This window comes from Artibeus jamaicensis, unplaced genomic scaffold (genome assembly GCF_021234435.1).
Source record: "Artibeus jamaicensis isolate MK-2021 breed Jamaican fruit bat unplaced genomic scaffold, CSHL_Jam_final scaffold_1689, whole genome shotgun sequence".
In the NCBI taxonomy this organism is placed as follows: Eukaryota; Metazoa; Chordata; class Mammalia; order Chiroptera; family Phyllostomidae; genus Artibeus; species Artibeus jamaicensis.
Window position 1 is genome coordinate 1865175 of NW_026522029.1, and position 26925 is coordinate 1892099.

Here is a 26925-nt window from a genome sequence, read left to right on the forward strand (position 1 = left end):
TAACTGATATATTTTAATTAAAATATTTCTATGGGCCTTTCTATTGAGAGATCATTAAATGTGGAAAGGTTTTTCTGTTATTAGATTTGAGAATAATGGATCAAATGTGGTTAAAAAAAGGCCTAGGATACGCATTTAATATCATCAGATCTAATTAGTTTCACCGCATTTCTGAGACACTTCGCTAGTACATTGGATTAGAGTTCCCAGATGTAATAGTTCCATTTCTGGTCTCTCTTAATGGATGTGTAGACATATTTCTCAGCTCTTTCCCTGACACCTATCCATAATAACCCACAAGTCAGAACACAGACTCGATAATAATCTGGTTGCTGCCCTTCTTCAGATTACTGATATAAAACTGATTTCTTAAACAGGGCCTTACATTAAAAGCCTATTCAATAAAATTGTAAGCCCTTATTTGGGGGGGGTGGTTACTGTTGTCAAAATGAGAAAGGAGAAACTCGTGCTTCAGAGATGGAAACAAATAATATGGGAAAACATTTAAGAGGTTTGAAGTTATTAAAATGGCAGATCTACTGGGAACAGAAGGAGCAATATGTCATGGAAGAAATGGAGAAAAAGGGAGACAGGAAGCATTCTCTGGCCTTTTCAATCCTGCGTTTTCAAACAAAACAAAAAAATTCAGGACGAATTGGAAGATGGCCAACCTAATGCCGTTATTTCATGGAGCTCAGGGACACACCAGGAAATTACAGGCCAGTTAGTTTAACTTCACTTGTGGGGAAAGTATTAAAAACTGCTGCAGGAGATCAGTGAAAGGGTGCTTAGAAAAGCACAGCTTGATTAAGGCAAGCCCGGCCAGCGTGGTTTTGGGAAAGGGAAGGTCATGTCTTAGGAACTTGTTGAAATTCTTTGAAGCTATTATGGCCCGTACAATCTTCAAAGAATCCAGCGAGGCCCAGGGCCTGCGTATCCTCTTCCTTCCACACCAACCCTTCAGGGAAGCTTGCAGAACACGGCCCACATCAGGGCCTGGGTGCTCCAGGATTAGAAACCACGATCAAAATAGCAGAGGATAACCTCTGAAGGAACATTTGTAAAGCTGGAACCAATTAATACAACCCGATATTTATAAATGTAAAATAACGACTTGGAACAGAATTTAGGAGCATTGAGCTATTACAAAGAAGTGCTACATTGGAACTATAAAAACAGTCTAGGGGTTATTGTGGCAAGATCGGGGCTTTGGAGGCACTTCTCACCCAAAGAAGGGAAGATGAGATATATCGGAGGGGAGAAGTGGGTGTAGAGTTCAGGGTTATGAAGGATGGCGGCTGAATGAACAGATGGGAGAGAGAGCAGCCTGACGTGTTAATGCCCTGAGCCTCCGTGGCCACAGAGGAGGACAGAACCACCCAGCACAGAAGGGCAAGTCCAGACTAGTAACGGAGGGAACAGAAGGTCAAGGTGCTGCTGCTTTGGGAGTGGGCTCCCGGGGCCCGGATGTCTGCCTCTGAGATGGGAAACTTGGAGTTCTGTTTTCAGAGAAAAGCACAACTCAGCGAGGCATTCAGAGATACCGCAGTATTGCCCCCAGCTCTTTCCTGCCTCAGGGCACAGGCGTATCACTGGGGAGCACTGGTCTCCCAAGCGGAGGAAACTGGGATTCAGCAGCAGGAAATGCAAGGCCTGGGGTGCTGACGAGGACACTGGGTCAGCGGGAGAACCGCTGGGCAAGCAGGAAGCTAGTCCAGAGTTCCCGGACACGTGTCTGTGGAGGAGCAGAGACAGAAATGAAGCCAGGCTCAGCTCATGAGGAGCAGCCGTCACGGAGATGCTCGTGGTTAGAGGCACTGATCCCAACCAGGCAGCCCGGGCTCTTCCCCGGATTCTGCTGCTTGCTGGCTGCGGAATCTCGGACAGGTGGCGTAACCTGCTGCACATCGGTCTGCTCTTTGTCAAGTTAGTATTGTTTATAGCATCTAACTTAGAAAGTGTAGTAGTGATTAAATGAAATAGTAAATACAAAATACTTAGCCCACTACCTGGCATGGAGTAAGTGTCCAGTTAAGTTTAACTATTGTTCATTAATGTTATTAAATAATTAATATTGAAATAATGATTAATTACTAGGTTGTGTAGGTTATTCATTTAAAAATTCTATTCAGTTATGGTGAATGTTGGAATTTTTCGTGGAAGCATGAAAGAACTAGAAACTTCTATGATTGGGGTTTTGGTTGTTCATTTTTATTGTGGTAAAAACACAGAAAATGTACCATCTTAACTATTTCTAGGTGTGCAGTTAGTAGTGTTGAATAGGTTCACATGGTTGGACAATCAGCCAGTCTCCAAAACTCCTCATCTTACAAACTGAAATGTCAGACTCAGGAGAACAACAGCTCCCCCCTCCCTGCCCTCGGCCCCCTGCCACCCACTGTCCTACTTTCTGTTCCCATGAGCCGGACAACTCTGGATGCCTCACGTAAGTGGAATCGTAAAGCATCTGCATTTTTATGGCTGGCTTTTATGACTTGGCATGACTTCAAGCTGCATCCATGTTGTAGCAGGCATCAGAATGCCCTTCCTTTTCAGGGCTGAATAGTATTCCATCGTATGTACAGTCCACATCTTGTTTGTCCATTCAACCGCTGATGGGCACATGGGTTATGAATAATGTTGCCACGCATGTGGCCGCAAGTTATGAGCAGATTTTCCACTAAGTGAAATATAATTAATAAAGATAAGCTAACAGTTAAGCGAATAAGGGAAGAAGAATGAAAGGAAAATCAGTGATCAAGGGTATTTGGACGACTCCGTTATACTAGTCTTCATGACCATGGCAGAGACTAATGTATGTTCTTTTCTGTTATGTCATGCAATGAATAAATACGACTGAGTACAAGGGATAAACAGTAGTAGTAGTAGTAACCATTTCTAAAATAAATAATTATATCAACAAAATCTCACATTTAGATATAGCAAGATGGATTTCACAACCTTTTTCTCATTACACCCTCACACCTTCACGTGAGATGGGCCGAACAGCTGGTAGTGTCTCTGCAGTGTCCGTGGGAAGCGGAAGCCAAGCAACCCGACTGTGGCTCCGCCACCAGCCAGAGCGGAAACCGCTGCCAGCTGCCTTGGTCGTCCAGGGCAAGCCGTGCACCTCAGAAGGTGGGCCCGGTCGTCAGAAGTCAACCCCATTCATTCATTCATTTCTCACAAGATAATTTGAGGTGGTTTATGGATAAAAATTTCTATTTTGTTAAATATATATTTAATTTAATGCACATTAAAAATAAAATTGGGATACTAACTTGCAGTCTCCCTCACTTTGTGGCTTAGGACAGGGCTAAATTATTTTTTTTTAAACTTGGTTTGCGGTCAGTGTAGAGGAAAAGGTTAGGTTCTATCTGGTACGGCTGGTACGCAGCTTCGGCTAAGTCAAGTGATAAGCACTAGGAAATGCTTTACTTTTATTTATTTGTGGAATACAGATATTTGTATTCCACAAATATCTGACTGTTTGTCTATTATGTACCATATCAATGACTGAATTTATCTTGGTGAATGAGACATATTTCCCTGCTATCACAGAATTTACATTTGAATGGGGAAGGCAGGCAAAGAGCAAAAATCAAACACGGTAATTGTTTTAAATCAGAGAGAATTACAGGGGAACATGCTTTAGACTAAGGATTTGGAGGCAAACTGAAAGACCAAAAGAGCCAACCAGAAAGCGGAGGGGAAAACATCCAGGCAGAGGGAAAGGCATGTGCCGAGATTCCATGGCAGGAAGGGTGAGATGCCCTCCTGATGGAAGGACAGTGAACGAAAGGCCCTGGGACACAGAGCGTGAGAAGAGAGAGGTCAGGGCCCAGGTCTGTAGGGATCGGCATGGCTCTGCTAAAAAAAAGTTTGCACTTTTACTTCATAGGAGATGGGAAGCCATTAAGGCTTTTGAAAGAGAGAATGACACAATGTGAGTTTATACATTTTTTTTTCTTTCTGCTGAATGAAGATTCAGCAGATAGCGGCAGGGATTGGGATAGCGGCAGGAGGCAAATGTGGCAGTGAGGAGACCAGGTAGGAGGCCGTTGAAGTGTCCAGGGTCCAAGTGTATTAGGGAGGAAGGATCGGCAGAATGATGCTGATGTGAGGAGTGAGGACTGAGGGGAAAGAAGGTATCAGGAGTGACTCCAAAGTTCTGGCCTGAGAAACTGAGTGAAAATGTTACCAAACTCGGGGGTGCTCTATTCAGAGATGAAATGAGGCGTGGCTGGTCGTCTTACTTTCAGCAAGTGGAGGAGACAGGGCATTCATGTCCAAAGCTCCGCCTCTCCAAAGGAAGGCGTGGCCCTTTGCTTATGGACACCATTTGGCCAATTTCAGGTTGATTTCAGTTGGCTGCACTTAGGAGCCGGGCTCCTCTAAAGCTCCCCCTGTTTCCGGCTGGCCTGCAAAACACTGCTACATTCTAGCATGTATCAAGACTCGGATATAGTAAGAATGGCCCAGATCTCAAGACCCTTATTCTATCTAACAAAAATATTTTGGATATAGGGAAGACTGGTGAAGATTACATTCAGAGGAACTTTGGAAGTAGAGTTAAATTAAGTTTTAGTCCAGTTAAGTACTTTGGGATCAGTTAAGTTTGATGTTGAGAGATGTGTAAGAGGAGATGTCAAGAAGGAAGTCAGGGTTTTTTAGGATTTCTCAGTTTTTGTATCCTTCTGTGCCTGGCTCAGTGCTGGTACATAATAAAGTATCAAAGAAGTATTTGTTGTCTGAAAGAATTAACTTAGTCGGGGAGGACTAGTGAGAGTTACTGGTCCAGACTACTGGGAGTGGACAGCTGACCGTTTCAACAACACTCGTTCAACAGTACTTCCCGGCACTAGTAGTTTTTGTCCCTTCCATTCTTCCTTTATTGGTTCCATATTCTACACAGTGGGTTTCTAACTGTGGCTGAAAACCCATTGTTTTACAATGAAATTTAATTGGTTGCAGCTGTGTGTGTATGTGTGTGGTTTATGATGTAAACATTTTTTTTGCTATAAATATAGATCCAAAAGAGTTGGAAAAACCAATGCCCTACAATCCTCTAAATCTCTTTGGTTCTTCCCATTGCATTTCTCTTCTTTCAGTTGCTAACCCAACCCTGGGCGAGGGGGTCAGGAGATCCTGGTTTCAAGCTCGCCCCCCCTCAGCAGACATTTCCCGAGTGTGGGCACAAGGTCTAGTTAGACTGGGCATCTCTGCCCTCAAGAGCTCCTAGTGGATCATTTTATAAACAATATGTTTGCTTCCTGCTATTTTGTGACATTTTAATACCTTGTAGCAAGTTTGATATAGAAGTTGTATATTTAATTCCCAAGCTATAACTGAATCTGTTCTTCTTTGAGCCCTGTGGCTGACCTCACTCATGGTTCACAATTTGCAGCCAAAGGGGTAGCAGTCCCCAGACGGGGTGTGGAAAGAAGAGAGTGGGTGGGGCGTAACAATCTCCAAAACAGAGGTGCAACAAAGACAGGGACAGCCTTGTTTCCTCAGAGAGAAAGTGTAGCCGAAATGGAAATACGGCAACACTTTTCATGCTTCTACGTGTTTTTAATGTCATCTCTATTTCTGAAATTCTAACACCTCAGTCTTTGGCTGCAAGGTGAGGAAGAAGAAATACCAAACTAAACCTGGGAGAATGGACCGGTAGAGGGAAACTCACTTCTATTTATTGAAGAGCTACCATACATCGTGACTACTTAATAAATACTAGTCTGAGTGAATGAATTTCAGATAGAGGTTTATGTATTCAAATCCATCCATTCTTGTATTTCGCAAACATGATGGGCCAAACCAACAGCAACATCAAACCTTATTGGTGGCATTATAATATAACTTAACTGAAATACAGTCTCCATACTGCTTCAAGAAATATATACAAATATATAATTACAAGTTTAGTAGTTCGACACATAGGAAGCAAATATTTCAAAAAATACCCAGAAAAGACTGAAATTGTTCAATAAGCCCCTTTTTTTAGAATTTCCTATTTCAGTTCCCTGCCCAAGTGTGTGGACTGCCGTGCTCACGACCGCGGGGCACCTGCCGAGCTCCGCAGGCAAACCAGGCCGGCGGGCGCCCTGCCCTGCACTGAACACGCCACCACCAACGAGTTTATCATTATGCTGACTTGCCTTCATCAGGAATTCTTATGAAAAAACAAATTCACTGTGGCTTATTCATTCCCCAGGAAATGTATACTCAGATCAAATTTATCAGAAGGAACATTTCATTCTTTCAGTTATTTTCAAGCCTCATAATATCACTCTTTCGGTTCCGTCTGGAGCTGCAGAGAAGCAGGGCCCAGCCTGTGAACACGCCACGCGGTCATGGCCTTTCTCAGGAGCCAGTCTTGTATCTCATTCCCAAAGACTGACGTTAAGGACGTGAGCGAGGGAAAGAAAGAAAAAAGAAGGATGGTTCCTATCCGAAGGCAATGCAAGGGGCGATATATTAACTTTTTGAAACTAATAAAATTTCAAGGATGACAGCAAATTTTCTGATTTGCTTTTCCTCCAGTGAAATGCCTGCTTTGAATTACCCAGAAGAGATTCTTCTTCCTGCCAACTTGTTTCAATTCCCCGCGCAAACCCATCCACGGAGCGTTGTCAGGGGCTCCTACGGAAGTGCGTGTGTTTTGGGTCCATCAGTCCCTGGAGGAACGCACACATTTTCTCCCTGTTTGGAGCAGGGAAAGTGCGTTGGGTGGTGAGGTGCGTGCGTGGTGCTTGCCCTTTCTTTCCTGAAAGCGGAGGCAAGTATTAGTCATCAGATGGGGAAAGAGCCTTTCGGTCGCACTCTGGGCTGGTGTCCTGCTCTGTGTGGGCAAGGCCGGCCCTGTGTGTAGGCGGAGCCGGCAATGGCTGTGAGATGTGATTTAAGAGGTGCTGGAAACCCTGCCTGTCCAAAAATAGCCCCCACACCCCGCCTACTGAGTTCAGGCACAGTGTCCATAAAAGCCTGGTTACGTGAAATGAACTGCATTTTTCAGAATGTTAACCCATTATACCCGCTACCCTCTCTCAGCGCACGTCTGTTTGGCGGAGTTAGAAGCGGGACCTTGAAGGCCTGTCTGTGTGGACGGGGAGAGTGGAGAGGGGGTTGGCAAGGGCCGAGGCCTAAGGTAACGATGCAAGTCGCGGAAGCAATTCTGCGTAACCACGAGTGAGTCTGTTGAAACTAAACCACTTCCATATTCATTCAGTCAGTCAGCCCCTCTTTTTCTGAATCCGTGTTTTATGGAACATGACATTTTCTCAAACAGGCGATACTCTTTGCTGTGGCCTTTGCAGAAAACAAGAATAATAACATCAACTTACATTTGGAAGGTGCTTTTAGGGATACAAAATACCTTCACGCTCCATGTCAACCCGGTGAGGCCGACTTCCCCCTCCCACTCTCCTCCCGTTGCAGATGCCGACTGCCTGCCCAGCGCCCGCAGCCGCGGCGCGGCCCCTGCACTCAAGCAGCGGGCAGTGAAGTTCCACCTGCCGAACAATTCATCTAAACGGAAGGGTATTCCGGCAGCCTTCTCCAGTGGAATTGCTGAGGAAGTGTTTCCATTCTCTGGAAGTTTCTAACAGAACTGATCCAAACCCAGGCTTCTGCAGGCATACATTTATGTAGCCTCAGAAACTCCAGTTAGGTGTTACCAGTCATTCCCTGGGCAAAAACAATTCCCCACCTAGAATACTGACCACTTTGCACAAACTTGTAAAATACAATAACAACAACAACAAAACCAAATTTAAGCAGGAAAAGTAAAAATGTGAACTGGCAGAAATTAACTTAGAATATTCCCCAGAAGGCCTTGGGAGCCAGGGGGTTTGACCTAGACCGGAAGTGAGGCCAGCCCTGACTAGGCTTTGTGAAAGGGCTTCGCAGTCCAGGATTCCCGCATCCTTGCTCATCTGCCTTGCTCTGACGCCAAGCACACGCACCCCCGCTCCTGTCGCCATTCGGATGAGCCACGGTTTCTCAGTAACTCTAGCTCATTCCTTTTTAGCCACTAGAGCGCTAATTTACTTTACACTCCTTTTGCCACAAGTGTTGAATAGAATTCTGTAAAGTTAAGACTCAGATGTTTCCATGTACCAGACAAATAGCCCTGCTCAAATGCCATTTCTTTTATGAAATCTTGGAATTCCCTAGAGAAACTTTGTCTTGCTGTGTTACATTGTGGCCGTTTGTTTGTGCCCGGCTCCCCATCCTTCACAGTGCAGGGTGTGAGCTCCAGAGCCATGTGTCACTCATCACGGAGCCCCAGGGCTCTGGGCGAGCAGTCCCGAGCTGTGCCGATCCCATTTCCCATCAATTAAAAATAATTGAGAATTTATTCCATGTACATTGTGTGCGTACACAGAAAGAGATAAAAATGTACCAGAGTACAGCCATACTACCAACGTCACAGAACATCCTCCACAAATAAAAACTAGAAAGGACAAAGTGAGGATCAGAATAATCTGGGGTTCTAATATCCCCCCATCCTGGTGGACGGTCCTGTGCATGCCTTGGCTGCACCAAGAAGACCAAAGTCATTGATTTCGGCACCTAGGAGGAACAGGGTGAATGCTTGCGAAATGGGCGAAAGAATGAATGAGGCCTCTCTCATCCATACAGTCTTTTTGGCGCATTCAGCACATCCTGTGACACCAGTCACGTTTCCAATTGGTGAACCAGCACTCCTGCTCTCCCGGCCTCCCAGCACACGGGCGTGACGAGAGCAGGGCTGGCTGGACTCACCTGCCCTTCTCGGGGTGCCCTTTACAAGGGACACCCACACAAAGTTTGTGAGGGTCTGTGTGTCTGTGTGCACATGTTTTTCATTTGGCATATATTTGAAGGGCAGTCTACCGTGTGCTCATCACAGAGTTAATTCCAGCCTCCCCCTGGCAACAGATATGGAAATGAGTGACTCTGTTAGCCTACGGTGATGAAGAAGCTTTAAGCTGTGCAACCAGGACACAGAGCGATGCCCAAAGCTTTCTGAAGTTCTAGGGCATGATTTTAGGGGAAGGGCTTGAAAGCTGAATGGGGAATCTATGAAGGAGTGAAGGAGGGAGATCTAGGCAAAGAGCTCAGCCAAGGCACAGTCGGGCAGACAGAAGATGGCACAGAGTGACCAAGGAGCTCCCAGTGGTGGGTGTCCTCAAGCGCAGGCAGGAAGGCTGAAGGGGCAGCCATGGCTGCGGCTGGACAGGTGCGTCCAGGGCAGGTCATAAAGGGCTCAGTCGTCCCTGCTAAGGGTCAAACGGCTTGGTCGTCTGGATTTCGGAGCCACTGAGGAGGGCAGAGCTGGGAAGTGACATGAGAGGTGGAGGGATTCGAATTTGTGTGCAGGAAGAATTCTGTTCATTGCTGTATAGTGTTTTCATTGTCTATATCATTTATTAGCTGTTTTATCATAAAAATAATTCACGTTCATTGTAGAAATTTTGGAAAATATAGAAAGAGCATAGCCCATATTCTAGGAGGAACTTAAGTATCTATAAAATATTTCACCATTCAGAGATGTATTCAATATGTTTTTTTAAAAAATAAGAATTAGGCCCTGGCTGGTGTAGCTCAGTGGATTGAGTGCAGGCCTGCGAACCAAAGGACTGCAGTTCAATTCCCAGCCAGGGCACATGCTTGGGTTGCAGGCCAGTTCCCAGCAGGGGACGCATGAGAGGCAACCATACCTTGATATTTCTCTCCTGCTCTCCTTCCCTTCCCCTTTAAAGATAAATAAATAAAATCTTTAAAAAAATAAGAATTACATATTATATATGCTATCATATCATTTCTACATATTATGATGTTAGCCTTTTTCTAAATCGCACCCAGTGTCTACATGATAGAAAATGTGTCCCCATTCAGTAATGCAGTTGACCGCTCCTCCTTTGGTAAATTCAGTCTGTTTACCAATAGTTATAACCCTGATTGTTTCTTTATGAAAAATTTCAAGAAGTGGGGTTACTGAGTCAAAGTATATAAACCTTTTTAAAGCTCTTGACACATGTTGTCAAAATGCATTCGAGACCGTTTGTGCTGATTTGCATCCCTTCTAATAGTTCCAGTTTAACCGCACCCTCTTCAACTTTGTTTTTTTATCTTAGTCAGTTTGATAAGCAAAAGTTGTAAGATTGTATTATTTTTATTGGCTGTGTTTTCTGAGCATGGAATTGATTAAAATGAAGCAATTATATAATTTTGTTTTCAGATTCCTCCTCATAATGGGAGGGGGCGCTTTATTGTCTAAATTCAGCCTGGGAAATATTTGCTTTAAGAGATCTCAGGTATCAGATGCTGCGAGGCAACACAAAGAGGAAGAAGCCGTGTGGTTCCAGCACACACTCTGGGAGGAATGGGGGATGGGGAGGACGGCAGGCCAGGGGCCCCTGTGCCTACCACTAATGAGGGCACACCTTTTTGGCCAGTGGGCGGGGCCTCAGCGGAAGTGGGAGTGAGGCCGGGGGCCCTGGGACCCAGGACCAGTCGCCTCAGTTCAGGAAGTCTGGGGAAGTTGGTGCAGAAGGCTCTTCAGTGTGAGCCCTTCCAGCTTCTCGCCTCTTCTCGGCCCCTTGTGTCAGTGGCACACCACAAATCACCCAGAAAGCTCACTAAAAGTGCCAGTTCCACATCCCAGCCACGGTGATGGGGGTCAAGGGCATCTTCAGGGGAGTCCAGGAACACACCTCGTGAGCGAGCACCCAGGTACTTTGAGAAACAGAGCCACTCATATATCCACCCACATGCCACTCACAGGGCCAGCAAAGGGGCCGTCCTCCTTCAGGATAAGCTGTCCTCTGAGCCCCTCACCACCCACCTGGACGGGACCCTGGCTCCTTCTGTTCTCGCCCCTTCTCTCATTCTCCGGGGCCCAGAGTTCATCCATTCATTCGGCACGTTTTCCATTGTTGAGCACTTGTGCTGGGCACTCTCCTAGGTGCTGGAGGGATAGACATGAACCTGCCCTCAAGGGACCCCTCTCCAGTTTGCTGAGTTCTTCCAAAGTAACAGTGATCTGGGAAGGGTCAGCAGGTGCTCCTGCTTTGCTCAGGCTCCTGTTCTTCAAAGTAGAAGGTGCTGCCTGCATCCCCACACCTTTGTCTATGGCCGCTGGGCAGATTAGAATACCTCCCAGTAACCACACCTGCCTCTAGAGCTAGGAGCAAATGCCAGTCAGTGCTGGAGGCAGGAGGAACAGAGTGTACGCTCTGCAACCAAAGGACTCAATGCATACTCATTCAGAGGTTCTGAGGTTTGCCGTGGGCCACCAAGGCATCTCAAAGAGCTGGCTTTTGCTGCACATGAGCAGACTCTTACCTGCTCTAAATTCTCCATGTCTCTTTACTCTCAATAGAAAGTCTGAATTCCTGTAATATGTCATTCAAGCCGCTGGTGGCCTCACCCCTGGTTACCTGTCCAGTGTCCACTGTCCCTCAACCCTCCCCCTCTGCCATTCCTGTCTCCTAGTGCCCCACCCCATGCTCTCAACCACTTTCTAGTTTCAGGAATAAGCCACTGTGTCTGGCCTCAGTCCCTCGGCCAGGGACGCTGCCTTTCCTCTACCCCCCGCCCCCCAGTCCGTTTCACGCCACCTGGCCCCCACCAGGACCACTGCTATGGGTCCTTCAAGCCCGCTGGGCAGTGACACCTGCAGCAGACCGTGGCGGACTCTCCCAGTCTGGATGGGGTGCCCTCCAGGCGCACCAGTGTTGGGCAGGGCACAGTGTGCTTGGCCTGCCCCCCACCGAGAGCTCACCATGGGCAGGGGCTGCAGCCATTGTCTCTGTCCCTCTAGTGCAGGGACTGCGGTGGGTGCTCTGTGCGAGTCTGATGAGAGAATGGCACAGGGGGCCTTAAAGTGCGGGCCACGAAAATTCATAGCCAGGAATGGCTGCGTCTCAGCAGCTGGGTGGAGGAGGAGGGCACCCCCAGCATTGCACCACAGGGACAGTACACAATGCGTCCGGGGGGCGGGGGGAGGGTTGTGCCACCCGGGCTGTGCAGCCCAGAGGGCTGGCCCCCTCAGGCTGACCCAGGCCAGCCAGAAAGTGCCAGTGTGGGTGAAGCACAGTGGCAGGGGTCCAGGCAGTGAGGAAATCTGCAATCAGGCAGCGTACAACCTGGTCCGCGGTGGCTGAATGATTTAATGCACACGAGGGTGACCCTCCGTTGGTCACCCTAGTGTCAGTATGTGAATGACCTTTTCCATAGTTCTTAAACTCGAGGGTATTTAAGAATCCTTAGAATGCCTGTTAAAACTTTGTACTTGTAGGCCCTCACCTCCAGAGGGTGATTTGGGGGAGATCCCAGGCAACCTGGACCTCTTACTGGGGTCCCTCTTACCTGGTGGGGGCCAGGTTTATGAAACGGGCTGGGGGGAGGTAGAGGAAGGGCAGCGTCCCTGGCCGAGGGACTGAGGCCAGACACAGTGGCTTATTCCTGAAACTAGAAAGTGGTTGAGAGCATGGGGTGGGGCACTAGGAGACAGGAATGGCAGAGGGGAGGGCTGAGGGACAGTGGACACTGGACAGGTAACCAGGGGTGAGGCCACCAGCGGCTTGAATGACATATTACAGGAATTCAGACTTTCTATTGAGAGTAAAGAGACATGGAGAATTTAGAGCAGGTAAGAGTCTGCTCACGCGCAGCAAAACCCAGCTCTTTTGGGTCCAGGGTTCTAGGGTGGTCCACAGGGCGCACCAGAGAAACACGCATGGGATACGACCCGGCCTCGTCTGTCCAGGAAGGGCTCTCCCGGTAGCCAGCCAGGAGGTGCCAGTATCCTGCGCATTGTCCCCTTTACAGTTACAGGGTCAGAGATGAGGGAAGGACAGGGAAACTCAGGAAACAAGCCCACCGCGTGGGCAGGTTGGGAATAGATCGCAGGTGAGGAGACAACAGCCTTGCAGAGCACCACCCACCGGCAAGCTCGAGAAACACTGCGACTTTCGGATGCTTGTGGAAGAACTGGGTGTCTGAGGAAAGAGAGACAGCTGATGCTGAGGACACCAGGTCCCCAAACAATGTCATTTCATCCAGTGTAGTTTCTTTCTGATGCCACTGAGAAAAAAAAAACATGTGTTACAAACTCCACAGCCAGGGCCAGGGTCTGTGTGGAGTTTGTATGTTCTCCCCATGTCTGTGTGGCTTTTCTCCGGGTGCTCCACTTTCCTTCCACATCCCAAAGATGCGTACGGGAGGCGCGTTGGTGGGTCTCAGTCGTGCCAGTCGGAAGGGGCGTGGGTGGCTGTGAGTGCACCCTGCAGTGGGAGGGGCGTGCTGTGCAGGGTTGGTGCCCACCGGGGTCTCAGTCACTGCTCTCGGACTGAGGCAGGATTTTAGGAGAATGATCTAGGATCGAAGGAGGAGAGGACAAGGAGATGCAGGGGGCTGCCAGCTGGAGTCGCTCAGTTTCTAAGATACTTGCTCAGGCCAGGGCACAAGAGACGGAGGGAGCGATAGGGGAGGGAAATTTTTACCTTTACCCTCTGGGGGTTCTGTAAATTAAAACTGGCATGGGACACATTAACAGGAGAGGAGCGTACATGTTTACCTAAGTTCTGTGTGACGCTGGAGCCCTTACGAGGAAGCGAAGACCCCTAAAGAAATGGCAAAATCTGTAGACCTTGATCTTGGGTTAAACAGAGAGCGGGAACATGGGAAGGTCATCCGTGTTTTGCCATGTATAATGCACAGCCACATTTTTAGCCCAAGCTTTCAGGAAAAAAATCTTTCATTTTAAATTTTCAGTTCCATTATTTATTTATTTATTTATTTATATGTAAACACAAAACCAATTATCATATTCCAGGGCATTATTCTGCATACGGATGTCATAATTGCTTTCTAGAGTTACACTTTTAATGCATAAGCATAAATAGAAGAATTAAAAGCATTTATATAGATATGGAATGAGTGCTACCCATGTGTAATGCGCAACCTTATTTTTCCCTCAAAAACGTGGGCAAAAAAATGTACATTCTATGTGGCAAAATATGGTAACCTCTGTTGAGAGGCTAAAAGAAGAATTATATTAACAAGATCTGTTTGTATAAAACAGAGTTTGTATGTTCTCTCAACTTCTTGTCCTGATGATGGTAACATTAATTTCCTCGGGCACGGGGTGGGGCATTCTTACATGGACATTTTTATTTCCCGTTTCATGAAGACTTGGAGGGATGAAAACGCCCTTTTTGCCCTCGCCGGTGTGGCTCCATTGGTTGGAGTGTCCTGCAACTGGAAGGTTTTGAGGCGGATTCCAGGGGCCAATCCCTGATCTGGGCACTTACCACAGGCAGCCAATCAGTGCTTCTCTCTCACATGGATTTACATTTCTCCCTCCCTCTCTCCCTTTGAAAAAAAATGTCCTTGGGTGAGGATAAGGGGAAAAAAAAAGCCCTCCAGCATCTGCTGTTTTTTAAATGCTTTTAGCTCTAAATAATCCTTGTGCCAAAGTGTCATATTTGGGGGTAGCACATTCTGAGTCTAGGTCCTCCCAAGGTCTCAGGAAAAAAGAAGTTCAGCCATTTAGAGTCGAGACACAAAGTAAGGTCAAAGTCAGTACTCGTGCCAAGAGTATTTAAGCACAAAAATTTGAGCCGAAGTCTCTCCATCCCTCCAGCTGAGATGAGGATTGGGTATGCAGACTGGGGAGGGGCTGGGGCACTGGACGGGAGTCCAGTAGCTTCGCTAAAGGGTGGAAAGGCCACGGCAAGGCCAGGGAATAGGGCAGTGAGGAGCAGGATCTGGAACCGGGTAGCCAGGTTCAAATTGCGTCTCTGCTACTTGCTGTGTGGTCACCAGGCGTTGTTTTTTATATAAAATGGGGGGATAAAGAGCACGCCTCTTGAAGGGAAGGTGAGAGTTAAATGAGCTAGACTGCGTGAAGGCGATCCGTAGGTCAGCTCACTGCAAATGCTGAAACGCCGCTCTCCAGTGCAGGGTGTGCTCTGTGACCTTCTGTGCGTCAAGCAGACTGAGAACCTCCCCCGAGCTGCACTCTGCTCCCAGAGCTTCTCATCTGTGGCTGTGAACGTTTGCAACCCCCTTCCAGCCAAACAATCAGTACCTCCAAGGACACCCTTCTAACACTTAATGAATGAGCAACTATACTGAGTGTCTACATATGCTGAGGGTCGTGTGAGGGGATTTAGAAGATGGTCAGATAAGGGTCCGAACTTCTGAGCTCCGGAAGGAGACAAACCCTGTACTCAAATCATTCCAATAGGAAAGAGTTAAACCCTTTAGGAAAAAAATTTTTAAAGTTTTTGGGTTGTTCAGTTGTAGCGCTCACCAGCTAAAAGAACTGAGAACGGCTTCAGAGGACTGGGAGCATCTTGGGACTAAGGAAAAGATATGACCCACGGAAAAAGATGGAAAACTTTGTTACATTTACACAATAGAATTCTCTGCAGCAGAAGGGAAGAAGGAGCTCCTACCCTTTGCGACAGCATGGATGGAACTGGAAAGAATTATGCCGAGTGAAATAAGCGAGGTGATGAAAGACAAATACCATATGATCTCTCCTTTAACTGGAACCTAATCAACAAAACAAATAAACAAGCAAAATATAACCAAAGACACTGAAATTGAGAACAAGCTGACAGTGACCAGAGGGGAAAGAGGAGGGAATTTCAGAGGAAAAGGGGAAAGGTTTGCAGGAACAAGTATGAAGGACACATGGACAAAAACTGGGAGGAGTGGAAACGGGAGGGAGGGGGGGAGTGCTAGGGGGGGCTGGGACGGGAGTAAAAGACAGAAAACTGTACTCGAACAACAATTAAAATAAAATTTTTAAGAAAAAAAAGAAAAATGATCGCCATGATAGAGTTGTGTTGCTGATTCACACCGAAAGCTAAGACCCATCCGAACTTTCCGTAGAATTCTTCCGTGTATCATCACATTCTGCTTTATGTGCCTTTGTGTATTTTCAGGTATACACACAAACAAAAATGCTACTTCATAAAAAAGGGAAGCTCTGCTTTTTCCTCCTTTGGAAGAATAATCCCAACCAATGTGTCTCAAATAGAGGCCTGTCCTTTTTGACATATGCATGTGAGATGCTCAAAACGCACATCTCCTTTGGGGAAACTCAGGCCATTTCAAATTAGACACGTCTGTTAAAGCGTGGACCTGATCTACCTTCCATGTATTTGTTATTGTTGCTTCTGAAACTTCCTCACAGCCCCGAAGAGGTCTTAATCCCTGTCAGATGTTATTACGTTACCAGCTTTTATGTAGTCTTGAAAGGGGTTGTTTATTTAGCTTCAGTGACTCCTTGTTACTGCCAAATATTATTTCATTTCAGCACAGATGTAAGAGGTCCAATGACTGGAATTATTTTACAGCCCTGACATTGTCGAGAGATGGATCCCAGTTTAATTATGGACAGCTGAAAACGATCTGGGAGTCACCTGCCCTGGGTATTTATCATCATTACGAAGTTCTCACCAGGCTGCGGTCTGGGCGCTTTTCATAACGTTCCGTTCACGTTAGACAGACAGTGAGATCTATATGGGGCCTGTATCTTCAGCCACCTTCAGATTTATACATAGACAGCTTAATATTGCTCGATTGTTTTCTTTTCCTCTGCTCCAAGTGAGAAAATATGTTTCAGTCATTCCCATTCTGTTTCTTTCCTCTTCTTCTGCCTCCACTGCTTTCTCTCGCAGCTACCCTACCCTCCCTGCTGTTTTTCCAATGTGCCTCACTGGAAATTATTCATTACACGGAGAAGGTGAATTGCACACACTAAGGATCGGGTAATGCGGGGACTGCAGTACAGCTGGCTCTCACTGAGTGCAGAAGGAGTGACGGATGGATGAGAGCGGAGGGGACAGGAAAGGGAGGCTGTGGACCTGCAGAGCACTCTTCACAGAATTCCTCCGTCTCACGTTTTAGAAGAAACTAAGAATGGCAGACTTCCTCCTTCTCTACCGCTCCTGTGTTACACCGCACCATAAAAATGCGTTTTTACATTTTCTTTTTTTTACCTCTGCCTTTCCTGAATGGATGCTGATCTCTCCTTGGTAGAGTAGAGGAAGGGTTAAGTGAAAAAAGCCGGGGCTACCACGCCCAGTCATAAACTAAGGCCCCGGTCCTGCCTGCCCAGGCGCACTTACTCTGTCCCTTTTCTCCCCCCCCCCAACCTGGGTTGTCAGGCCCACAAGAATGCTCGCTAAGTCTGCCCTGGCTGTAGGGCTGATAGCAGTAAGAGCTCCTTTTAGTGAGGGTTTTCAGTCGCATATTATTCACCATACTGTCATTTTATATGTCGTTTTATTCACTTATCAAAAGTCTTAGAAATCAGTGCCAGTCATGTCTCTTTCTGTAGACCAGTGGTTCTCAGCCAGGGAGGAGTTTGTCCCTCCAGGGGAACATTTGTCAAGGTCTGGAGGTACCGTTGGTACACAGAGCTGTAGAAGCCAGGGGTGCACTAAACACCCTGTTGTGCACAGGAAAAGCTCCTACAACAGGGAATTAGCTGACTCAAAATGTCAGTAGAGCCACTGCTAGGAAACCCTGCCGTGGGTGGAAAAGCTGAGCATTAAAGGGAGCAAGCAGCTTGCCCAGGCGACCGGGGAGAAGACTGGGATACAGATGCAGCCGTGCGTTTGCATGACGTTGCACAGAAGTGGTCCTGGCTTCGGAGCTGCCGCGTCATCCCTGCAGCCCAGCAGCTACGGATCCCCAGCACGAGTCTTTTCATGTGAGGGGTCCCTTCAGTCATTTCTAGGCCGGCCTCCCCGCCTTTCCATCCAGTGTTCGGGATCAGGCTCGTCTGCAGCAGGCCCTTTACCAGGAACACTGAAAGTTTTATAACACACACACGCTCACTGGCCCCTCTGAGGTCCGTAACGTCGTGAGCAGACAGAGCTCCCCCAGCAGCAGGACACATGCGTGGATGATGCTGCCCTGAGGAGCAGACTCTGAGGATGGCACGTCTGGTCACGCAGTTGCTTCGATGAATGGATTACACACATCTAATCTGACACGAGTTTAGTGGTGAACATAGTATCTTGGGTTCTAGGGGATACTTAGGTAGAAACGCTAGTCAGCGTGATTACTTTTAGGTGCTGATCACAAATGTTAATATTCTTCCCTTGTTAGTAATTTTTCAATATCTATGAGCTCAGTTTTGGTGATGTTTTTATGTGCTAAATATCTTTTAATAATCTTATCATCCCCAAAAGCAGCTGCAAACATAAGCACATACTCTTATGCACACTGCACATATACACACAGACACGTGTGCACAGATGTGTGCGTGCACACACAGTCACACACCTGTGGGTCTGCTCCCCTGGACTGAGTCAAGGTCATGGGTCCTGCTTCCGTTCACGGACGTCTTTACGCATCTGAACCAACCCTAAGTCATGGACCCAAGGTAATGAGTTAAATATGAACTCATATTTTGTGCATTAATATACCCACTGTACAAATGCCATGGGCCCCACCCTCCCCCAAGGAGGGCCCTGAAACTAACAGGTTAATTTTGGGAGACTGGTGCGATTTGGGGCTTCTGAAAGGAAAATCTTCCTTTAGCCCCTCCCTCTCCATCGCCTGTTCCAGGCAAAAGAAATGCAAATCCAAAGTCTTTACTCCTCCTCAGAACTCACCTGGGATAAACGCACAGCAAACTGGGCAGTGTCCAAGCCGGTCTGCATGCCTCCTTTGTAGTCAGAATGGGGAGCCCAGGCGGCAGACCTCGCAGACGTCCTGCCTATCTATCTTTCCGTCCCTCTATCATGTTCACACACATGCATGTATGTGCACATACACATGTGTTTACATGTATAAATGTGTACACATACTTGCACACGTACACTCGTTGGGTTTCTAGTCTGTGGAGCAATCCTAAGTTTTGTCCAGGCAGATGCCATGCTCTCTACAACAGTGTGGGGAGGGGCCACACGGGGGAGGGGGGGGATGGACGTGGGGAAGGGAGGCCACCGAGTCTGCGGGTGGGCCTGACACCCAGGCAGGGGAAGAATTTGGCTCCTTCATCCTATTTTTGTTGGATCAGGTCATTAGCTGGTGAATATGACCTCAGTCTTTGAGCCAAGTAAGTGATAAAGAGGGAAATATTTTCACTTCTCAGGATGCTCAGAATCACGGACTTTCTAACAGAAGAAGGACATCCCCCCCCCAACATGAGATCCCCACAATGCGGCCTCGGCTGCACTCTCTGAAGCTCAGTTCCCGCCTCCCAGCCCCTCCCCGTGCCGCAGGTCTCCTCCGGAAGCTCGGCCTGGCCCCGCCCCCCCCCCCCCCCCCTCCCCCCCGCCCTGGCAGGCCCTCGGCGTGGCCCGAGTGGGGCCAGGAGCCTCACGCGGGGCTGGCCTGGCACCAGTTTTTCTCCATTTTAATGAGTCTCACTTGCCCATAAGACTCTTTCTTTTTTTAAGTTTCTGACTCATGCCAGGCTCATTTATTTGTTTTTTTGGCTTGATGAATACCCAGGTTTTAACCCACTTAGGACTGTTTTTCTGCCTGGCTCTACAAGCTTGGGTTTTTGTCGGATTGCTCTCCAACCCTGACCAGCTCACTGCTCCCATTTTCTCTTGCAGACCTCGCCCTCCTTACACCTACAGCCCTTGTCAGTGGTGCCTCCCCGCACACACATGCACACGCACAGACACATAGATACACCACAGGGAGACACACACGCACGCGCACAGACACAGATACATGGACACAGTGATGAACACGTGCACATTGACTAGATACTGGACGAGTAATGCTAACCATGCTGGAAGGTTAAAAAGTTGGTTATTATTTCAATTAATACAAGTAAAGGCCAAGGAGGGGACACTTCATCCTTTCTGAACTGTTGTGTGCAATGTATTTCCTCTTCAATTCTGTCTCTTCTGTAGTTCTTTTGTTTTTGTTCCTCAAAGACTTATGCTTCAAACAAAGGTCCTCTAAGGATTTGTTTTTCATCTGAGACCAAACTACTAGCTCCTGATTGGGTGACATTGTGAATTATGGAGTGTGAGAAGAAAGAATTTTCAGTAGAAATTATGTTTCTGCCTCCCCTGGGGATGACCTAAATACCATAAAAATTGTCAGTCTCGGATTCTGAGTTGAGCAACCCTTTCATTTCCATTAATTAACCCAAGGATTCACTCTGCCAAGCGCTTTGGGGGGGGAGTGCGGAGAGCAAAGGCCTCCGTGGGAGTCGCAGAGCGACCCCCGGGACGGATAACATGCGCTACTTCTGCCCTGGCCGGCGGGGCTGAGGGCTGTGGTGCCGGTGGGAGTCTGTCTGCACAGGGGCTGCCTCGGGCTGTTCGGGCAGGCAGGACCGTCCCCCAGCCCTCCTCAGTGCGGCCTCGAGAGGTCTCCGCTCTGAGCCTATGTCCCTGTGTCAGGAGAACTGGTGGCCAGCTTTTCCAGCAACACTCCTCACTGATCTCCCCCTTTCGCTGGAGGGTACCACCGTGGCTTTGATGCCACACCAGGTTTTTGGTTTCAACCCAGCTCCCTACAGACAGTTTAGATGAACCAGAGAAAACTTTTACGGCCAGCAAAATATCTTTGTCTTGGGACATTTTGTTGTTCTTTCAGTACATTTTAACACAGTGAGGTAACACTCAAAGACTCCTAGAGACATGGGGATACAGAGCACCTCCGGGGACATCCCATCCATCACCACGACACCAGGCAGGCTTCACCTAAACCACCCCCGATGTAGTAAATATCCTGTTTTCACAGGTCATCAGGAAAAGAGACTCCTCACCACTCCTGGGTGACCCATCCCAGTGCTGACTTCCCTTCAACACCCTCATTATATTTGCATCGCTGAGAAACACCCCCCGCTAGGCTGCTGGGAGCCTTAAAAACCCAAATTTGTGTATTTTGAGCCATATGTCACAAAGCAGCCTGATTGTCAGCACACTGTTCAGCTGGTTTTGAAAATGCCATTTTAAACCAAGTACATTTACCCGTGGGGCTGGACCCAATCCGACAGCTCCCATTTCACGGTAAACACGTGGCGGTTCATTCCCTCCTGAGTCCGGTCATCATTAGGTGGTGAGGTTGTGCAGGTGGACCTTTATGTTCTCCCACTCCCAGAAGCCACAGCCCTCGTGTCCCTTCCCCCAAATTGTGTTAGCAGGAGGACCGCCACAAAAGCAGAGAGCTCTCTTTCATGGAGGGTGTGTGCCTGGACCCACACAAAGCCTTCTGACACCTGGTTTGTTCCTTTGGCTTTAAAGGAGCCCTTTCCCTGGCTTTGCTCTCCTGTGATGCATTGCAGGAAACCCTGCTGGAGTCTCGAAGAGGCTCGGTTGCATTTTGGCCTATGAGAATTTGCAGAGCCTTCGTAGTTAGAAGCAAACAGCCACCTCCCTTTCTTTCAGCTGTTTCCCTTGGCCAAGTGGAAAGTCGTGAGGAACCGGATTGGTCAGGAAAGCACTGACCAAGAGCTGGTACGAGTCTCAGACAGACGCGGCCCGATGAGTTGCAGTGTGCGCCGTCATTGTCTGGGACGCAGGGGCTGAAATTGACACCATATGTGCCCGGAGGAGTAATTGCTCCAAGGGGGGGAGAAAAGCAACATGTCAGAACATTTTAGTAACACCTCATTCATCCTGGGGTTATAAATAAACCCGGGGCTTGCTTAAAAACAAAAGTCAGAAAATGCTTTGACTAGACTACTTTTGTGACAGTGGTTCCGTTGGAGGTGAGCTTCGCTAGGGAGGCAACACAAATAAAGAGGAACACGTAACAATGTTTTATAGTATATTTTACGTGATTTTCTTTTTTTTGCAGTAAATAAAGTGGTTATAGGACTCCAAGGAAAAGGGCCCAGATGGTAGAGAGTTGTGTGACATTTAGGGGAAACGAGCTGTAAAAAGTCGAGTCATAAAGCAGGCTGTCAGTGCCACACATCTGGACAATGCAGCTGTATGTTCCCAGTGGCTGTCGTCACCCTGGGAAAACTCAATAACCTCATTTCACCCCAATTAGGCTGCATACCAACAGGATCCACGTGAAGCTGCAGGGGGAGGGGCTGGACACTCAGATGGTGCCTCCATGTCAAGCATCTTTTATCTTTCATCTGCCTTTGGTCACTAAGAAATGAATGGCCATTAACATAGCCATTTCCATGATGATAACCCCCGTTTAGTTTGCGATGCACTGGCGAGTCAGAGGTGACAGCTGGGACCATGTGCCACACGGCACAACAGGCCTTCTGCTGCAGGACACCGGCCAGCCCTCGCCCGTCCCAGCGCCCCGCCCGCGTTCCTCCGCCCGCTTTGGAGGGTCTGTCTCTAGCACTGTTGCGAGAAGCACCCCCGCCTTACTGGGAAAAGACGCTAATTTCCAGACAACCCAATTTATTTAGAGTAGGGAATAAATGCCCCTCTCTGTGGGGTTAGGCCATTTTTCCCCTAATTTTTTGGGCCAGCAGTGAGGCACCTTTGCAGGAAGACAAATATTACGAAACCAAATACCATTTCACCTTTTCATCACTGACAGGCTGTGCCAACAGTTGTGAAATGCCACCTTTCCTAATAATTGTGTTTCTTCGTAGGTGTTACTGGCAGCAAAAGCAATTATGGACAATGGAGAGAAATTAACCTTACCACTGATAGGGAAACTCTTGAAATTTCAACTTCTCCAGATTAAATTTAAGGACCAACAGCGACGGGAAAACGAAAAGAAGGTACCGTGCCTGGGTGGGTTTCCCAGAGACAGCGAGCAGGGCGTGCAGCCGGCGGCTGCTCCAGGCACGGCCTCTCCTCGCCAGCCTGCCACTCAGTACTGCCCAGCCGCCAGCCATTTGTCTCGGCTTCGGGGGGAGGGAGAGGCCGTCCAAGGCTCCGCTGGAGAAATTATATTTTGTCAAAGACAAACACATTAAAAATAAGTCCCCTCGAGTAGAAAGGTGATAATATTCAGGGCCTGAGGTTATTTGCACAGCAGCCTGTTTAGGTACAAGTAGCAGAGAAGGGGGCTGAGGAGAGGCAGTGAGTCAGAAGTCAGTGTAAACAGCTGGAGAACCCCGCAAAGTCAAGGTCCTATTCAGAGCAGTTTACACGCTATTCAGTAGGCGGGCCGATTAAAGTGATAGGCTGTATCTGCACCTTCGTCACCATCTATTTCAGCAGCAATCCATCGCTTCTGTTTCCATATTACACACTGATGATTTCTTCACGTGGAGACTTTTCACTTAGTTAGCCCACAGAAATCAATCTGTGTTTTCCAAAGATTCAGATTTTCATCGGAAAAATACTTCGAAGTACTTTTAGCAAATTGATGCCGACTTAAATGCATTTGCTGTTATCATTACTCACAATGAGAGATGTTTTTCTTCTTTTTCAAATCATGCTGAAGTGTTTTTGGAAAGTCGAATGCTGCTGTGTGTCCACGTGTAATGTGTGTGTGCCTGTGTATGTGTGTGCAAGTGTATGTTAGAAATGCATTTGCATGTAAGTTGTCCCCTCATGCCCCTGAAGGGAAGAGGTAAGATCAATTCATGGAAGAAGAGAGAGAAAGTGAACGTGTTGCAATTAATACCTTCTTCACTTTGGGAAGACCCCCAAATCTGGCTTCCCTATTTGAGCTGGTCTCTTGACAGGACCATTGTAAGAACAAAGTAATAATGCATAACCTTATATTTATAATATCAGGCTTTATGTTTTCCAAAGAGATTTCCCGTGGAGTACCGTATGAAGGGGACACGTATTGTCCTCAGGAAAATTCCACTCATGCGAACACAGGTGATGCTAGTTTTCCATCTATTGAAGCACTTTCCATCCTGTGCAGGAGACTCGTACCTTAAACACTCGGGGCGGCTAAGACTTGGCAGAAGAAAAATTGGAAAATTGGAAACTATAGAAATATCTTTTCCTGCCCTTTTAAATTCCAGCATCACATGGGACTCTGAATTAGGAAACATAGTCTGTGAGTCCTGGAAAATCCCTGAACCTTCTGCTGGCTTTGCGCTTCCTCACAGGCCGACAAGTACCCGACAAGTACCCCCAACAGGCTAACGGGTGTCAGCGCGCTGACTGGTCTGCCGCCTGTTCTGAGTCAGGGATTGTTCGTCAGAGGTTTTAGATTCAAGGTCACAGGTTTGAAGGGGCAACAAATGGAATGTCTTGGAAGCTCCAAGAAAGGTTTTCAAACTAGCAATGAGCAACAATATAAAAATATTTCTGCGCTGTTATTTTGCTCAGCATTTCTTTGAAATGTGACCTGTAATAATACAGTGATGATATTCTGAAGTTATGGAAATAATCTTGATTCATTGAAAATGCAAGAGGAATTTTCCCTAAGGAACTGGGGCTTGAATTTAGGTTTATTTCTATATCATGTATAACATATAAATAATAGGTGCTACAAGAGCTCTGCGCAGTGAAGAGCCAACGATTGCACTGCCTAATTCAATGTCTTCATTAGGTCAGGTTCAAACGCCAGCCCCAAGTCCCTGTGTTGCAAACGTGTGAGTAAGTGATGAGACCCGACTGGAATGGGGTGCTTTCCCGAAGATGCTCTGGGTAAAAGCAAGGTTAAGGGAGTTGTTTGGGGGATGATGTAATCTGTGTTTATTTCAACAGTACTGCCCAGCAGGCCAGTCGGAACAATCGAAGTTAAAGCTTGTCAGCCAGGGAGTTTGGCAGAAAGTGAAATAAGTATAAAGTATGTAAAGCTGACACCATACTGTGCACTAGAAATTTAAAAAAGAAAAGAGGACTTTACCCAATTTCCTTCTTTTTTCTAAACCAAGGGTAAGATTCTGAAATTCCTGCAAGGGGAGAGCCTGTCCCCTCAGAATTTTAACAGCAACATGAAATCTTTGTGGATGTTTTCTTTCCAGTGCTAATTACAGTGCCTACATCTGTACATTTCCTGAATTGTATTCTTTTGAATGAATGCTTAAAAAATAGCCACAGCACTAATTATAGAAAATACTAGGGAGAAGCTGGGGACAAAAATTAATATAATTCAGACCCTGTTCTTTTTCAAAGAAACAAATAAAATGTATCACTATATTTTGATCCTGTTTTGTTAAAACTTTTTTTTTGAAACTCAGTGGTAAATAATATTATTTCAATTGCCAAATATAGTAAAACCATCATTTTTTAGATTCCACTAATTTTAATAATTTATATCACTTTAGTCTGGGCTTAACATTGCATTTGCTTTGACCATAAGGAAGTTAGCTGGCCAAAGAATATTATTAAAAATACCACATGAGGAGATACCTTTGAGAAGAATGATTTCGACTTCAGCACATGAGTTTCTGGGAGGCAAATGCCTGCCTCTGATTGCAAATAAGTTGAATGTATTTGAAAACTTTATCTACTTGGAAATACCTCATTAATTACTTCCAAATGTGCATATCATGAAGAAAAGATACCGTATTTCTTTAAACATATTTTAACATTTCAGAACTTCTGAAAATGACCCTGTTACAATGAATCTCAAATTAGATCTGATTGTATCTTAAAATGTGAATGAGAGTGTTTTGTTTAAAAATGAATTTTTCTTACACACATCATCATCTCAGCATTTATTCTGCATTTTTAGTTCTTCATCATCAGTCTGTTGTTAGTTAACATTTATTGAAAAAAAACATTTAGAGGAACAATGTAGTGGACACATGTTCATTATAATTTTAAAATAATTTACTTGGTTTCTATTCTGATCCCTGTGTTCATTTAGCTATTATCTGAATATTATAACATCATTCACATTTTTACTTCTTTTTAACCCTTTTATGTTGTATGTTAATTATAAACATTTATTTAAAACCAAAACACTTCATTTATTCATTTGTTTCTTTTGATTCATTTCAATCAAAATATTTAAATTATCAAGAACTCAACTAGAAAACATTTAATCATCTATAATAGATGAAAATGGCTGTAATACAAAAAATAACAATATAAATAATCAGTTGAACTAAATTCAGTTTTCTGTGTAGTCAGATTCAGAATATTTAAATAGAATTTTGGAAAAGATGCAAATATATTCTAGTCGTGCTTTTAATTTGTGAATTCAAATAACCAGTCCCTATTTTCTTGGATATTTTTAGCGTGTATTTTGTAGGAAAGCAGAACAGTTCTTTCTGGCTTATATACTTAGTACAAGTTGCCTTATTTTACGAGGTACTTGAAGAGAAGGAAGGTATGCATTAAAAACTCTGGCGAGATAGTATTGGTAAACTTTTCTTAAAACGACTGAAAATTAAAAGCACCTGAATTTGACAAACGATCCTGATGGAACCAGGGCCGAGTCGGAGCCTGTTCCATAGGAGCCGCAAAGAGAAAGCGAGTGACGTTCACGCACGTTTTCCAGCTCCAGTTGACTCCAGTTGAAACCCCAAAACAGTGTAAGCCGGCCAGTGTGCTGCCATTGTGTGTGTGTGTGTGTTTTCAAAGAGAGGCCATAGGGACGTACCAGGAAATCACAGGCTGGTTAGTTTTGATTCAGTTGTAGTTAAAATCTTCAGACACTGTTTTAAGAAATCAGACAGAGGAAGAGCAGGAACTTAGTTTAGAGGGACTTGTGTGGTTTCAGGAGAGGATACCTTGCCTCACTGCCTGGATGGAATTCTTTAAGGCTGGACTATCAAAATGAGGTTGCCACCAACGAAACCGTTGGATCTACAGAACTACCAAATTCAACAGCTCGGGGCAAATAATAAATGCCTCCCTGCCTGACAAATCCATAAAATAAAATAGTGCTTTCCTAACTTGGATGCTTTTAGTTAGTGAAAACTTTTTAGGACTTCATGAAAAACGTGCAGAGACACACTTAAAATTGAACAGGATTTTACAATACAAATAGCTATAATTACAGCAGCTGCTAATACTAATTAGCTGCCATTATGGACTGATTGGTGCTGTACTGAGCTCTTTACACATGCTACATCATTTAATGTTTAAAATGAAT

At 46.2% G+C, this 26925-nt stretch overlaps 1 protein-coding gene across 1 annotated transcript in view; it reads left to right on the forward strand.

Annotated features, from left to right (window-relative positions):
• The window catches only part of SPAG17 (sperm associated antigen 17), a 185500-nt gene that overhangs the window by 30436 nt on the left and 128139 nt on the right, over positions 1-26925 (forward strand). The window contains exon 4 of the mRNA XM_053656086.1: positions 22556-22687. Coding sequence (XP_053512061.1) covers positions 22556-22687 — 132 coding nt within the window. The remainder of the gene's footprint in view (positions 1-22555; positions 22688-26925) is intronic.